Source organism: Colletotrichum truncatum (genome assembly GCF_014235925.2).
Source record: "Colletotrichum truncatum strain CMES1059 chromosome Unknown Contig_0001, whole genome shotgun sequence".
Classification (NCBI taxonomy): domain Eukaryota; kingdom Fungi; phylum Ascomycota; class Sordariomycetes; order Glomerellales; family Glomerellaceae; genus Colletotrichum; species Colletotrichum truncatum.
In genome coordinates this window covers 2,348,461-2,364,623 of record NW_027222398.1, presented here as the reverse complement: position 1 = coordinate 2,364,623, position 16,163 = coordinate 2,348,461, and the positions used below count along the sequence as shown (strand labels likewise).

Sequence of the window (16,163 nt, the reverse complement as noted above, 5' to 3'; positions counted from 1 at the left end):
GTATATACAAAACAATCGGATAACTACGTAATCCGAAAGGCTCTTTGGTTTCCCCATATGAAGCTTCTAAAGCAACCCCCACTACCCCAAATTCTCCACATGGTTGACAAACGTCGAAGCTCATTCCCAGCTTGCGAACCAGGGCCAGCCTTGCCTGGGACATCCGGAACCAGATCTTCAGATAACAAGCTTCCATTCCGAGTTCCATGTCATGTTGCCGAAGATGTAACCTCGCGGCAATATATTGGAACAATCCATTGCTATGGAGCAGCTTAACCGGCTTTAGCTCGTTTTTGTCAATGATGAGATGGAGCAAAGCAACTGCTACATGGTACACACCGGGCTCTCCACACAACGTATGGTGAAGCAGTTGAATATGCGGGAGATGCCACTTAAATTCCCAGTTTTTTCCTAGAAGCTTCGGTAGTCAGGACGGTCCGCAGGCCGCGGAACGCGATATCATAGCCTTTACCCATCAAGTCTGAGCCAGATGCCGCATCCAGCAACTCTGAGCGATATCTCTTCCTCAGTGGGGCGCACTAAGTTACCACCACGATCGTGCTTCCAGTAGCAAGGCTGTTACATCGGAACGTCTTCTCCTTGGCAAAATGATGTAGATATCTACCCCTACTGGCGGCTCGGCCTGCCATTACAAGTTAGTCAGTATCTGGGGAATTGGGCGTTGGCATACACTTCCATCTGGAGTCACTAGTTTAATGGGACTTGCAAGATGGATTGCATATACTGGACTCACCGATGTCGGATAAACTGTGTGCTGGTGATGTGCCGGCCTTAGCATCCACGACAATGGCAACGACGAAGATTAAGACTGAAGATATAAAGGCTCTGACTTCTCTACACTTACATCTACATCTCTCCAGGTCTTCAGTCTTCTTTTTCTACTCTTAGTGTGACAATAAGATAGACACCGTTATAGCAGATATGATGGGTCGCTCCTTACATTCACAAGCTTTCAGCTTGGGAGCTTTGCTCTTATACCTGCTTAGCTTCGAACTCTTCTCTCCCGTCAACGGGCTTCCGAAGGCCCCATGGGCGCAGCAAAGGGCCAAAGGACATGGGCGGAAGATGCTCAGCCATGCTGTCAGCAAGCGTCAGTTCAGCAACGAAACTGAGCCTGCAGACTGCGTTCTTCATAATCCCAAAGATGTCGACGCCCCAAGGGAAAATATTTGGGGTGGTCTGACCAATGTAGAAGCTGCCAGTGTCACTCAATGGCTATTTGCTCAACCGGAGTTGAATCTTACTGTCAGTGAGAACGCCACTTCTTGGGACAACTCCATGTAAGCAAGCATATCACTATCCTCGATTATCCCTAACGTCGTTAGTGTCTTGGTGGAACTCATGGTTCCTAATAAGACCGATGCCCTAGCTTACATCGATGGAAGTGCCCCGGCACCTCCCCGCTATGCTCATGTTTTGATCGATTTCCGCGCCTCTGAAGAACCAGAGTACCAAGATATACTTGTTGGCCCCCTTCCTATCACCAGTGGTGTTACAAAGTGGGAACGTCTTGAATACCCGTATACACGCAAGACCGGCGGTCGTGTCCGGAACCTTGACGCAGATGACGACACTATGCAAGACTGGCTCTACGACGTCAGCAAGACTGTTGCGGATATCACTAAGGACCTCTGGAATGCCACGGCCCTCGGCCTCGAAAATGACACGCTCTCCATCTGGGGTATTGACCCGTATTATCAGGATGGTGGTCGTGTTCAGCGCTGGGATACATTCTGGAGCATTCCTGACTCTATCTTTGATGTTGGCTCGATGATGCCTATGGGCTTGTTCTTTATGTCAGACATCACTGGTCGCGATCCGTCCAAATGGGCTGTTGAAGGATGGTACTACAACGGCATCTTTTATGAAACGACCGAAGAGTTTCGAAACGCCTACTGGAGCGGCCAAGTTGAGAAACTTGGTGGCAACTGGTCAGGCGACTGGTCTGCTACTGATCAACAGGGTGAAATTCTGCCAATGGATACAAATGCACCCCCGACAGCTATCGCACCTCAAGGTGCGAGATACTCTGTCGATCCCGAACGAAAATATGTTGAATGGATGGGCTGGAGCTTTTATGTTGGCTTCACTCGCGACACAGGAATGGCGCTTTATGATATCCGGTACAAGGGCCAGAGGATTCTCTACGAGCTTGGTCTTCAGGAAGCCTTGGCCCACTACGCAGGTAGGTCTGCCGCTTTCCACTTCACATGACACTACTAACACCCTACAGGAAGTGATCCCACACAGTCCCATGTAGCATACCTTGACACCTATTATGGTTTCGGTCCCTTTGCCTTTGAGCTCCTCAAGGGCTATGACTGCCCCTCTTACGCGACGTACCTGAACTCGTCTTTCTACGTCTCCGAGACTACCCACACTCATCTCAACAGCATCTGCTTATTTGAGTTCGACGCAGACTACCCCATGGCCCGCCACAGCTCCCAAGACTACGTGACTGCCACGAAGAACGTATACTTCACAGTCCGCTCTGTTTCAACCGTCGGAAACTACGATTATATGTTCAGTTATTCATTCTTCCTGGACGGCTCCGTTTCAGTTGAGGTTCGTGCTTCGGGTTATATCCAGGCGGCGTTTCACGCAAAGAATGAGGGTTATGGCTTCAAGATCCACGACAATCTATCTGGTTCGATGCATGACCATGTCATAAACTTCAAGGCCGACTTCGATATCTTTGGCACTGAGAACAGCGTGCAGCGGATGCACCAAGTGCCCACCACTCAAGTCTACCCGTGGTCCAAAGGCAAAGCTTTCAACACCATGAAGGTTGAGCGCGAATTCGTGGAGACGGAAGACCAAGGACGTTTCGACTGGAGCTACAACAACCAAGATCAGCTATTCGTGCTCAACCAAGATGTGAAAAACAAGAATGGCGAGTACCGCGCATACCGCATTCTCCCTTACACCGGCGCTGCGCACCTGACAGTCAATGACTCAAACATTTTGAAGAACTCGGCCAAGTGGGCTGGTTACGACATTATGGTCTCGAAGCGTAAGGATACCGAACCGCGCAGCAGTCATCCGTACAATAATCAGGATGTTGAGAACCCTCCCATTAATTTCGACGCGTTCTTTGATGGCGAGAGTCTGAATCAAACGGATCTGGTTGTTTGGCTTAACCTCGGAATGCATCACGTCCCTCACACTGTAAGTTTTCCCCTTTGTAGTGTGATTAGATGCACGATGACTAACAGAAAGCAGGGTGACCTTCCAACCACTGTTTTCACAACTGCCCACTCTGGAATTCAGTTCATGCCGGCCAATTACTTCGATGTCGGCCCTAATGTTGAGACTGTCAACATGGTCCGCATCAATTACTCCAAAGGTAACACCACGGATGTGTTCACCTTCGGCGCCGAGACTGATTCCTGTGCCCTTGATTATGAGCCTACTCAGGTGGACCTGTGGTCATATAAGGGCGATGTCGTGGTCCGCAAGTTTCCCTATTTGCCGGATGACCCTTACTACGACACGGACAGCATTTAAGGGGCGTGTGCTACTGTGCATTGCCCATTAGTCATGATTGTATCTAAGGGTCAATGTACGGAAAGAGAAAAGATATTGCAGAGATGAAATGGTGCTTGATAAGATGAAGTTTGTTCAAGCATGAAATATCATAGCAACAATACAGTCCTCCTTGCTACTTCGCCAATGTCGAAGTTTACCCAAGAGAGTACTGCACTGTTCCAAGACTACAGTTTTAGTGTGTATGATTTCAAATAGAGAAACAGTTTTGACGAGGTGCCCTATTCAAACAAACGGGCAACTGACTCAAACATGTCCATCTCTTCGTAATCGCATCGAATCATCGCGACAAGTGGCCATCAGCCGCACTCCTTTCATGGGAGTGCAAGCAGAAACACGCCGGTATTTCGCCGGTGCAGGCGCAGGTTTACGACGCCAAAATGCTGATTTTCGATTCTCGGAAATTTTTGAACTGGTAATTACCTTACCTCAAGCTGGAATTGAGATCGTAGAAAACTGTGCCTGGGGTTCAAAGTAAAGGTATGGATACTACATGGAATAAAATGCTACGTAGTAGATGTGTCGCAAATAAACCCATCACAGCCGCTAACTCAATGGGTCCCTTACCAAAAACAGCTAAATTCCAGCCCCATCTCCTCACCTTTCTTCTAAATCTGCCCTCCCTGACAACGGCCAACATTCACGTCATGGACACAAATGGGTTAGCGAGGCAGCAGTGCCCTTTTGAATAACGACTAGCATGCAACTATACCAACCAAATCCGCTGTACAGATATCTTAAGCTCATCCGAGATATTGAAGGCGTACCATTTTTCTGTAGTAGCTTCCACGACGTTTCCTGATTCGTGATTATGTCTCTGCCAAGCCATTGCCCTCATTTCGGGGCTCTAATGCATTCGTTACCCGGGCGGTGGTACTCATATCCCACGCTTTGCATCTGAATCTGACGATGTTATCGACAAATGTTGCCGATATAGAGTTTGCCCTGCCTCCCTAAACGCCATGCGATAGATTTAAAATTTTCTTGCGCTTGGCATTCCTAGCTGCGGACACTTTTTGTTCACATTTCCGTCTCTACAACTTCATCATTAGGGCTGTCATTGACTCCAACGTTGCTGCGCTAACACTGCTAGCTCTGGTATCTAGATCAGCCACCGTTCGGCCACGAATGGTATCGCGCCAATAAGTATCATTTCCAGTGCAGAGGAGTCTAGGGCTTGCCGAGAGACGTTACGTCACTTACGGAAACTTTCAGCGCCACACATAAAGAAGCCTTTCCGGACATGGCTCAGCCCTTCCCGCTCACAAAACCCCCTTCCTTCACCTCCTCTTTTGCAGCTTCTCATTCGTTGATTTATCCTTTTTGTCACTACTAGGCGCGTTGTTTGTTACCATTGCTATTTGCGGATGTCAGCAAGCGGTAGCCAACAGAATCTCCCATTATGGCAGTGGAACTAGCTGATGGCCGCAGACGGATTTACAACATTGTAGGCTCCCTGAATCCTGGCTATTGGGTGCCCCAGCCCCGTAACACCACCAGTGTGGCATTGAGATAGTTGAATCCTGAGATATGACCAAATCTCGATCGCTACATCAGCTTATTCATTGCGCCCTGCATTGTGCCCCCTATCTTCTTGACACTCCCGGGAAGACATGCATGCCAGTTGGTGAGAAGCCAGAAAATGCCGCTGTTCAGCCCAGAAGCCACAGCTTCGAGAAGGGAACTAGCGTGATTTTCCGGTGAGACACTTTTTCCATCGAATGTTCCATGAGCCCACTATCAACATCTAAAGGACAGAATATCAGTGACTTTCTCCCTCGATGTCCTAACCCACAAATCTAGCGTCTCCGGTGACATTATGAGGAGAGACATGATGTCCACTTTAACAAGCTATCTGTCGGGGATTGAGCCAATTTGGTTGAGAGTCTGCCTGGAGGCAGACGGTTAAATGTGCCCGACCTGTCAGAATTAACCGCGGCATTTCCCGGCGTGCCACTTCATTCTATCTGAATCAGGCGTAGGTAGATAGGCTTGCTGGTACGATGCCACGTCTAGATTTAGCATCTACACACACCATGCCACATACAACCCCAAATTTGCCGTTGTCCATGTGCAAATCCGGCTCCTGCTCGGACTCATTCTTTGGTACCGAAATGTAGCTGCATTCCATTTAAAGAAAGAGGATTATCTCAAATGGAAGCTCTCCTTGGCCGGAATATTCCGTCCTCAAGATCAAAATAGAGCGAAAGGAAGGGCTGGCGCTAAACTAAAATTGTTGCTGCATTGTTCTACCTTACTCCCAGGAGTGGAGTTCAGCCTCCGAAGCTATGATTGCTGAGCAATTCCTGCACCCGCGAAACAGGTAAGATGTTCTCCACGCGCCACGTTCTTCGGCCAAGCCCGTCTCTCCAGGAAAGGCGTGTTACTGCATAAGGCGGAATCATGGTCTCGGGCATCTATCCCGTTTCGAGTTCGCTCCTCCACAGAATAAACGTTCTCTGCCATGCCAACGGTCAACTGTAGTTTTACGAGGCTGCTGACTTGGCTGAATTCACAAACGGCAAGAGCCTCAGCCGTCGACGCAATCATCATTCGTAGCATAAGCTGGCTATCTGAAAACTCTCCGTCGATGGCATGAAGCTTGATCTCACGGCCTCACTTGCAACATTTTGCGTTATTCTATTTTGGTTTGGTTACTATCTTCAGCCGCAGCATCAATCCTCGGATCACAGGCATGCGATGGGACATGAAGCCATCATGAAGGGGTATAAATCAGGCCATCATGGCCCCCTCCCTTGTGGCCTACTTCTATAATTACAACAAGTCAAGCAATCAAAAAGCACTATTCTCTTTTCTAAGCCATCGATCCTACACTCTCTCAGACCCTTCCATCTCCATCTTAAGCCTTGCTCTCCTATATCTCACTTTCTATAATCGTCTCCGTCGTCTCGTAAAAGACTACCTTTAGCTCGGCATCTCCTTGTAAGTTAACACGATAACTTGGGACTGGACTTCCGATCAATTAACATGAGTATTAGATCCGTCACCAGATAACACAACACAAAGATGTCTTCCAATTCTGCATCGACGTCCTCTACAACTCTGCCTGTTGAAGATGTCCAACTCACCCCTGGGCACTCCCTTACTCCTCCCATGAAAGCTTTTTTCCCAAACAGCAGCAGGAATTCCTCAACAGGCACACTCGTTGTTCCTGAGACTGCTCATGAACGCCCACTTCCTACAGTCCCCGCCAATGATGATGATAACGATGATGAGGATGATATCGTTGTGCCTGAGAAGAAAGGAAGTCGTCCCTATCGCTACATCCGCTGGAACTTCGGGTCCGTTTATCGCCGTATTTTCACCCTCGCATTTGTCGGCAACATCGCAGCACTGATCATCCTCATCATCCGCTCGTTCATCAGTGGCCCCTCTGCCCGTCTTACTCCCCAGACATGCGCCACCGCCGTCTCAGCCAATATTCTCGCTGCTCTCTTCATCCGCAACGAGCATACCGTCAACGCCATGTTCAAAGTTTTCGTTCTGTTCCCAGCCAAGGCACCTCTGTCTGTTCGTCGACTATTTGCCAAGGTGTACTCTTACGGCGGGATTCACAGCGGTTGCGGTGTTGCGGCTTTCTTCTGGTTCGTCGCCTTCCTCGTCGTCCTGACGGCCGAGTTTAAGAATCCCGGTGCCGCTCTCCGCGCCTACATTCTACTCGACAGCTACCTCATCTGCGTTCTCTTGGCACTCATTATCGGCTTCGCCCACCCACGCGCTCGTGTCCTCCTGCACAACTGGTTTGAGGGTACTCACCGCTTCCTTGGATGGTCCGTCATTCTTCTCTTTTGGGCGCTTGTCATGATGCTTGCCGAGGACTATAGCATCGCCGCCAATGTGCCGTATGCCGCCTCCGTGGTCATGACTCCATCCTTTTGGATGCTCATCGCAATCACCCTGTTGGTCATCTACCCCTGGACCCGTCTCCGTCTTCGCGATGTCGAGGCAGAGGCCATGTCCTCTCACGTTGTCAAGCTCAACTTCAACTACGCCGATGTCCAGTATGGCCAAGCTATTCGCCTCGCAGACGCACCCCTCCGCGAGACCCATGCCTTCGCCGTCATCCCCAACCCTGCGGCTCCCAAGGACGGCGATGCCGAGAAGGGAGAAAAGGGCCTGAGCAACGCTGGCAAGAAGGGATTCTCTGTGCTCGTCTCCAATGCCGGCGATTGGACCGACAAGATCATCAAGAACCCGCCGAAGAAGATTTACACCCGCGGTATCCCACAGTACGGTGTTCTGCGCGTGGCTGGCCTCTTCGAACCTTGCATTGTCATCGCCACTGGTTCCGGTATCGGTCCCTGTCTGAGCCTGTTTGTCCAGAAGCCTGACCACCCCGTCCGCATTATCTGGTCTACACAGCGACCGGCCGAGACTTATGGACAGGCCGTGATTGACACACTCTACAAGGCCGACCCTAACGCTGTAATTATCGATACGAAGAAGACGGGACGCCCGGACCTCGTGGCGATTACCTATCGCATCTGGGAAAGCAGCCGTCGCCAGAGTGGAATCGCGCAAATAGAAAACCCCGGCAGCAAGAAGATGGGTCCTTGTGAGGCCGTGGTTATCATCTCCAACCAAAAGGTCACGAGGAAAGTCGTGTACGGTCTCGAGAGCAGGGGCATTCCTGCCTACGGCGCCATCTTCGATTCTTAGGGTTAACACGTCTGTATGCGGTAAATGTTGAAGAGCTTACGGGGCAACCTGTTTTATTTTTGGGACGTCTTTCTTTTGGGTTGGGTTTTCTGTCTGGCGGTTTGGCTTGAACGCGTTTTCACAGCGGGTATTGCTGGTATTCACCATACAAATCTAGATTTCTTTTGTCCTAGAGTTCCTAGACTTCTCTTGTCATGCTGAACAAAACAAATATGATACTCCATTTCAACTATATGTGTCTTTTGATCATTTAAGAGTGATTATCCGGTCTTTAATTGGGTCAGATCTCCGAGGAATTGTAAGCGGTGGATCAGGGAAACTCGCTTGTCAATGTCCCACTTAATTGTCCTACCGTTCACATCTAGCAACCAATCAAAAGACTCAGTCTGGTCGGTTAGCTCAGTTGGTTAGAGCGTGGTACTAATATTTCACCCGAAATGTTGAGTAATGCCAAGGTCGGGAGTTCAAGCCTCCCACTGATCATATTTTTGGTTGCATGAGATATATAAGATTTCAGTCACCCTTAATCAGGATAGATACAGGCAAGAAAGGCATTATTGAGCTTTTTTGCGACAATCTTGGGAGTGTCTGTCGATCCAGTGACGGCTGCACCAAACTTGGAAGATTTTCTATCTATATACCAAAATACTGAGTAGCACGCCCTAAAAGTATTTACCGGCGGCTAAATACTTCTGTTACATTCAGTCAGGAGTAGCGTGCAATGTAGCATTAGGCTCACATCATGACTTGCCTGTGTCCCATCCCTATGTTTCCTTTCTTTCTTCTTTTCTCCCCATAATCTCTGTCATATCTCATTAGCCAACTTCCTCTCCCCCGGTAATACCTGCAAGGAGTGTGTTCCTGAGCCGAGCATTCTACATCACGTCAACCATGGACACACGAGAGTCGGGTCATTCATGGCTGCATGTCATCCACTATTGGCAAAATCATGTATCGTTGTAACCTGGTCTGGCCTAGATGATAATAACTATTATATTAACCCTGCCGAACCAAGACATGAGTCGGTTGTTGCTTGCCACCCATCCTACATGACCATTCATTGCAAGTCTAATAACCACCCTAACTGTGATTGGTTTGTTATTTGCCCTGGCCTTAGCCCTCCAACAAAACGATCAACCACAAACAGACATATCTGGTCTCGGAGCTCCCTCCCGTTTGCTTATTGCAGCCCACAAGAAAAAAACACCCATGTCAAAACCTGCCATCTGTCATACTGCCAGGCACGGTGCAATTTATATGCTGGGCGTGTGCTACCTCCAACAGCGTCTTCGAGTCTTGGTCTTCCAATCAATGTCTAAGCCGAACCATTCGTTCTTCTCTAGCGTGGTCAACGCAATACCGTGCCGTCGCATCGCCGCGAGCCGAAATGACCTGGCACGGCGCCCAGAATGTTTGTGTTCCGTTTTTGCCATCCTCGCTGTGAAATGCGGCATCTTCAATCGCCCGGCTACCCAAGCATACCATGAGTTCATCAGCAAAGAGGCCAGGCTGATTAATGCTTCGCTAATAAGTCACTCGGCTGCCGTGTGGCACCCTTCCCAAACACGGCCTGAACTGAGACTTATTTTTTCCACCACGCTGTTTTGATGCTGCAGGATGTGTGCCACCGCTCCAAGTCCTCGGGATGAGACGCACAGCTCCTCCAAGTGTCTCCACAGAATCTATCAGTGGCTCCGTGGCATCCTGTCTTGGTGTCTTGGTGCAAGCTTATGCACACTCCGCAGGGGGGGAGAGAGGCAGAAGAACAGGACTGAAGAGCTCTGTCGAGACTGAAGTGCCTTGAAGTGCCTTGAGCGGTGCAACCTTCCCCTGGTCGCCAGCGTCCGGGGGCCCAGCTGACGCCCCTTGGAGCCCGCATTAATTGGGAAGCCCGGATCGAATTGCCGTAGCTCAACGTGGGGGAGGGCTGTCGTCTGCCTCCGCATTCCCGTTCCTGGCCATTCGCTTCATGCCTTTTTCAACCTCACTTCATGGTATCGGGGCTATTATATCGTAGACTTGGCGCTGTGGATTCCTTGCTTCATTGAAGCCTCTAAACAATGAGAATCGCTCTTGCTTCGGATTGAGGGTGCCTCCAGCCTGTCTGAAGCCAGTTTCTTATTCTCAAATCTAGTTCGTCTCATGTGCAAACAACCCTTCGGGTGCTAATGTCATCTCCCGTTGTCTAGTTTTCCAGTTCCCGGCGCTTCTAATAGATTAAGCATACTTTAAAAAACCCTGGTCACGAGGCTTGACCAACAAAGGCAATCAGTACTGTTACATTCCGTTGGAAGACTCCCAGCCCCACCATCACATATCTACAATACCATTCTAGATGAATTGGGCAAACATTTCCTCCTATCGGCGGATTTGCATACCATGGCTCATCCATCCACAATCATTCTACTTGTGACTGGACGCAGCTACATTACGGGGCTTCCTGGTCATGTGGCCACCGGGCCGGATCTGGAACATCCTACATGTCAGAAAAGAAGAAAGTGAGATGAGGGCAACCACGTGGAGGCCGCAAGGCATCAAGCAGTCTCCGTTCCTTTAAATGCTGTCCCTTGACCTGCTGGGAGCGAAATCTGAGGTTCATGAGCTTGGTGGTTAGACCTCTGCTGAAGGTGACGTCCTGCACTATGAAGTTCTTCAGTCGTTCTGGGGCTCTGGCAGCCCTCTTGGCTGCCTCTCCACGTAGGTCTTGCAAGCTCAAGCCAAACATACATTCAACTAACGCTGTACCACAGTCCTCGATGGAGCTGCGGCTCAGGGTTCGAGTCCGACCACCATCACCGACGCAAAGACGGGCATCATCTTCAACTCCTGGTCGGCCACTAATGCCCAAACCGTCGGCGGAATCACCTATGGTTTCGCTTTGCCACAGAACGCACTGACAACCGATGCCAACGAGTTCATCGGTTACTTGGTGCGCGACCTTTCTCTTTCTAAACCCAAATACTCCACTAACACAACCATTAGCAATGCTCTTCCAAGAATGGTCAGGGAACAGGCTGGTGCGGTGTTTCCCTCGGCGGTTTGATGGTCAACAAGCTCCTTGTCATGGCCTGGCCTTACAACGGCGAGATCCTCACCTCCTTCCGCTGGGCCTCGGGCTTCGACATGCCTGAGGTGTACGCCGGCGACGCAAAGCTGACACAAATCTCGTCCACAATTAACGCAACACACTATACTCTTATATATCGTTGCCAAAACTGCTTCCAATGGGATCACAAGGGTGTGACGGGGGGTGCCAGCACCAGTGCGGGCGGTCTCGTCTTGGGCTGGGCTCAGTCCTTCACCAGCCCAACCAACCCGTCATGCCCTGCCAACATTGGCCTTGCGCAGCACGACAACCAGTTCATCCACGGCTCCAGCATCGATTCCAACATCGCGAACCCATCCTATTCGGCTTGGGCAGCACTGGCAACCAAGACCGTCACAGGTAACTGCGGGGGTTCCAGCACCTCGGTGCCTGGTTCATCCGCGACATCAACCCCCGTGCCAGGCCCTACCGGTGTTCCCGTTCCGTCTACAACTTGGGATTATGTCGTCATCGGTGCTGGTGCGGGCGGTATTCCCTTGGCCGACAAGTTGAGCGAAGCTGGTAAAAGCGTGCTGCTGATTGAGAAAGGCCCTCCTTCGTCTGGACGATGGGGCGGCACAAGGAAGCCTGCGTGGCTGGAAGGTACCAACCTCACACGTTTCGATGTTCCTGGTCTCTGCAATGAGATTTGGCACGACTCTGCCGGCATTGCTTGCCAAGACACCGATCAAATGGCTGGCTGCGTTCTCGGTGGCGGCACCGCCGTTAATGCGGCTCTTTGGTGGAAGGTAAATTCTCCGTCCTCCTTTTTTTCTTTCTTGAACAAAACTAACGCCTAGCAGCCATACGCACAAGACTGGGATTACAACTTCCCTGCTGGCTGGAAGTCGACAGATGTTGCCGCCGCCACGTCTCGTGTGTTCTCCCGTATACCCGGAACGACCACCCCTTCGCAAGATGGCAAGATCTACCTCACTGCTGGCTTCAACGCCCTCGCCAATGGCTTGCGTACAGCAGGATGGAAGGAACTTGACCTCAACGCGAACCCCAACTCCAAGAACCGCACCTTTGGCAAGACGCCTTACATGTACTCTGGCGGAGAACGTGGTGGACCGATGGCGACGTATCTTGTTTCTGCGAGCAAGCGTAACAACTTCAAGCTTTGGACAAAAACTGCTGTCAGACGCGTAGTGCGAACCGGTGGACACGTCACCGGTGTTGAAGTTGAGCCGTACCTGGATGGTGGATATGCCGGCACTGTCAACTTGACGCCCATCACAGGCCGGGTAATTGTATCCGCTGGCACTTTCGGCAGCGCTAAACTGCTCATGCGAAGTGGTATCGGCCCGAGGGATCAGCTCGAGGTTGTCAAGGGATCTACAGACGGCCCCACTATGATCTCGAACAGTTCCTGGATCACCCTGCCTGTCGGGTACAACCTAGAGGATCACACCAATGTGAGTTGAGCCAAGGCTCTGGAGTGGTGGTAAGGATAAAGGAGCTGACATCTGCAGACCGACACGGTCGCCACACACCCTGCTGTGGAGTTTTATGACTTCTACGAGGCGTATGATGACCCGAACGTGACGGACAAGAATGCCTACCTCCAGAGACGAAGCGGTATTCTCGCGCAGTCTGCTCCCAACATTGGACCACTGTGAGTTAATAGTAACCACCAATCTTACGGCCAAATGTTGACTTTGTTTAGTTTCTTTGAGGAGATCAAGGGCGCTGATGGAATCACCCGTCAAATGCAATACACGGCCCGTATGGAAGGGAGCAACGGCACTCCCGATGGCCGTAAGTCTTTTTAACACTTTCTCTCATCTTTCCTCAGAGGCTGATACTATTTATAGAGGGAATTACAATCAGCCAATACCTTGGACGCGGCGCCACCTCCCGCGGCAGAATGACAATCCAAGCCAATCTCGCCACTGCTGTATCAACTGTACCCTACCTTCGCGATCCTAATGATGTTGAGGCTGTCATTAAGGGCATCGAGAACATCCAAGGCGCGCTCAAGAACGTGCCCAACCTGAACTGGACATATCCCGCTGCAGGAACGAGTGTCAGGGACTTCGTGAACAACATGCTGGTTTCTCCTTCCAACCGTAGGGCAAACCACTGGATTGGTGAGTATAGTTTTATCTCGTAGCCTTATTGCCCGCGCTGTTTGCGGCCAGTCTGTCTTGGTCTGGGGCCTGAATTAACACCCATTCTTAGGAACAAACAAGCTTGGCACCAGGGACGGCCGCAGCAACGGAGGCGACTCCGTGGTTGATGTCAACACAAAGGTCTACGGCACCGACAACCTCTTTGTTGTTGACGCCAGCATCTTTCCTGGTATGGTCACAACCAACCCGTCGTCATACATCGTCGTCGCGTCAGAACATGCCGCCGCCAAGATCCTGGCACTGCCAACGGCTAAGGGTGGGGCGTTGTACGAGCAATGCGGTGGATCGACGTGGAACGGGAGCTTCCAGTGTGCTGCGGGGTTGACGTGCACATTTAAGGACTCTTATTACTCTCAGGTATGTCGATCTGTTCCGCTGATCCAAAACATTTCTCTTCACAATGAGAAACACAAGGGACTTTAGAGTCACAGTGGATGATGATGATGATGCTAATGCAATTTTGACAGTGCCTCTGAGCTTTGAAGGGTATACGAGTCAGGGAAGCACACGTGGGCAGTTCATCATTTTCCTTAGATGTACATACTCCATTCTTATTCCGCAGTACATATTTTACACTTTTGGGGACTTATCGTCGTATATATCCACTCGACTTTTCCAAACTCGTGAATTGTCCTGGCCATGGCCAACTCATGTCATGTGTTCCTCGGCTCGATGTCATTAAACATGCGCGCCAATGATGTCGCCCCCGAGAGACTCGTGTTCTCCACACTACTTTAGACATAAACTTACGTAGCATCTGATAGATCTCCCGGCACTGGGACTACCCCAGTTTCTCCTCATTCAGGCCGTCGGCGTTTCCCAAATTCCCTGTTCTGCCGTACGCCAGTGCCTGACATGTCCTAACTGAGGGGGCCGGACGAGCTGCCCCGCCTTCATTTTCCCTGTAAATGAAACCCTGTTGCAGAAGCGCCTAGCATGGGGCAGACTGACATGACGCTATTCGTTACCGTCATCAATGTTCTCATGACTTTACTCACCTGGAATATTGCTACCGCGAAACCCCCTCAAGCTGAGAACCTCGGCTCCGAAGCCCCCGCCGGGAGGGTATGTGAAGCAGTTCTTCCATCAAGGAAAAATGTCACGAGCTATCCATGCTGTGCGCACATGTGTGTGTGTGTGTGTGTGTGGATTGTGAAATATTGCAATTTATTAGCCCGGCAGGGGTCAAATCTCCGCCTCATTGCGATCCGTTCCTATCCAGGCTGTTGCAGCACGTCACCATTCGCTGCAACAATGTCGCGAACCCGCTCTTCATCACATTGACTTTGTTCGAGCGGGTACCTTATGACGATGGCTTGGTCCTTCGTCGTGGTTACCCCGGATTCCACGGCTCTTGACAGGACATGATAAACACCCTTCCCTTTCCCAGACTCACCGAACGGCTTTCTACTTTGTTACACCTCCTTCACGACACTCTACCTCTTCATCTTTCACCCTCAAAGTTGAAGGCCGTTCGCAAGTTTCCGAGCCAAGATGCCCTCCTTCAAGGCCCTGCTGAGTGCCGGCCTGGCCGCGACCCTCGCCATTGCCTCACCCATTCAATCCCTCGACTTTACCGGCGATCTTGCCCGTCGTGCGGACCCGAGTCTGACGGGCTACCTCGGCGCTTTCTTCCTGGGCGCTGAGCCATATGTCTACCTCTACCTTAGCAATGGTAACAACCCGACATCGTTGCGCGCTCTCAACTCCGGCTCCCCCGTGATCCGACCCACCAAGGGCACTGGCGGTGTACGTGACCCGGCTATCGTCGAGGGCGGCGGTGCCGAAAAGGGCAAGAAGTGGTATATTATCGGAACAGATCTGGACATTGGCAAGGTTAGCAATCCCGTTTTAGCCGGAAGTCAGAATGTGTGCATAATGTGCTAACTTTCCTTTTTCCAGACCACTTGGGACGCTGCCCAAAGACAGGGATCCAAGGGTATCTTTGTCTGGGAGAGCACTGACCTGGTGAACTGGAGCAATGAGCGTCTGGTCGTGGTAGAAGACTCCAGCGCCGGCATGGTCTGGGCCCCCGAGGCCATCTGGGACCCGTCAAAGGGACAATACCTGGTCCACTGGGCATCCAAGTTTGTAAGTCTCCCCTCCCCCCCCCCCCCCCCCGACTCGACGCTCGACCTAGACCAGTGAAACTTACTCATCGCAGTACCCTGCCTCGGACCCGAACCACACCGGCGCCCCCGGCCCCATCGTGATCCGCTACGCCTACACCTCCGACTTCCGCACTTTTTCGGCCCCGAAGACCTACATCGACAAGTCGCCCACCAACATCATCGATCTCAACATCCTGCCAACGTCCTCTGACGGCAAGTCCTTCGTCCGCTTCCTCAAGGACGAGTCGCTCAAGACTGTTTTCGTCGAGGTCTCAACGACGGGCTTGTTCGGCACCTGGACGCGCCCCGGCGGAAGCTCTGCCATTATCCAATCGGGAGTTGAGGGACCTGCTGCTTTCTGGGATAACCAGGTTACTGGCCGCGCACACGTCTTGCTTGATTTCTATGGTGCCGATGGCTACAGGCCGTACGAGACGAACAACGTTGCGAGCAACTCTGGCTGGACTGCGAGCTCCAGGACCAACTTCCCGAGCGGATTGAGACACGGCAGTGTGCTGCCGATTAACCAGACATTGTATGATGCTCTCGGACAGCGCTTCCAATGATTTGGGGAGCCTCGTCGTT

The 16,163-nt window shown here is 51.1% G+C and overlaps 4 protein-coding genes across 4 annotated transcripts; all 4 read left to right on the top strand.

Annotated features, from left to right (window-relative positions):
- Positions 1-945: 945 nt before the first annotated feature.
- CTRU02_200591 (copper amine oxidase) lies at positions 946-3,528 on the top strand (the record flags this gene model as incomplete). Its single annotated transcript, XM_036718600.1, has 4 exons — positions 946-1,301; positions 1,341-2,206; positions 2,255-3,189; positions 3,244-3,528. The coding sequence occupies 4 exons, from the start codon at positions 946-948 to the stop codon at positions 3,526-3,528; spliced, it is 2,442 nt and encodes an 813-aa protein (XP_036589600.1).
- Positions 3,529-6,594: 3,066 nt separating this feature from the next.
- On the top strand, positions 6,595-8,247 carry CTRU02_200590 (uncharacterized protein; the record flags this gene model as incomplete). The annotated part of the gene is made up of 1 exon (XM_036718599.1): positions 6,595-8,247. One exon carries the CDS (start codon positions 6,595-6,597, stop codon positions 8,245-8,247), a length of 1,653 nt encoding a protein of 550 aa, XP_036589599.1.
- Positions 8,248-10,889: 2,642 nt separating this feature from the next.
- CTRU02_200589 (fungal cellulose binding domain-containing protein) lies at positions 10,890-13,943 on the top strand (the record flags this gene model as incomplete). Its single annotated transcript, XM_036718598.1, has 9 exons — positions 10,890-10,944; positions 10,998-11,176; positions 11,230-12,081; positions 12,136-12,750; positions 12,808-12,950; positions 13,002-13,093; positions 13,150-13,425; positions 13,517-13,824; positions 13,935-13,943. 9 exons carry the CDS (start codon positions 10,890-10,892, stop codon positions 13,941-13,943), a joined length of 2,529 nt encoding a protein of 842 aa, XP_036589598.1.
- Positions 13,944-14,961: 1,018 nt separating this feature from the next.
- CTRU02_200588 (glycoside hydrolase family 43 protein) lies at positions 14,962-16,144 on the top strand (the record flags this gene model as incomplete). Its single annotated transcript, XM_036718597.1, has 3 exons — positions 14,962-15,303; positions 15,370-15,558; positions 15,632-16,144. 3 exons carry the CDS (start codon positions 14,962-14,964, stop codon positions 16,142-16,144), a joined length of 1,044 nt encoding a protein of 347 aa, XP_036589597.1.
- Between the last annotated feature and the right edge of the window lie 19 nt (positions 16,145-16,163).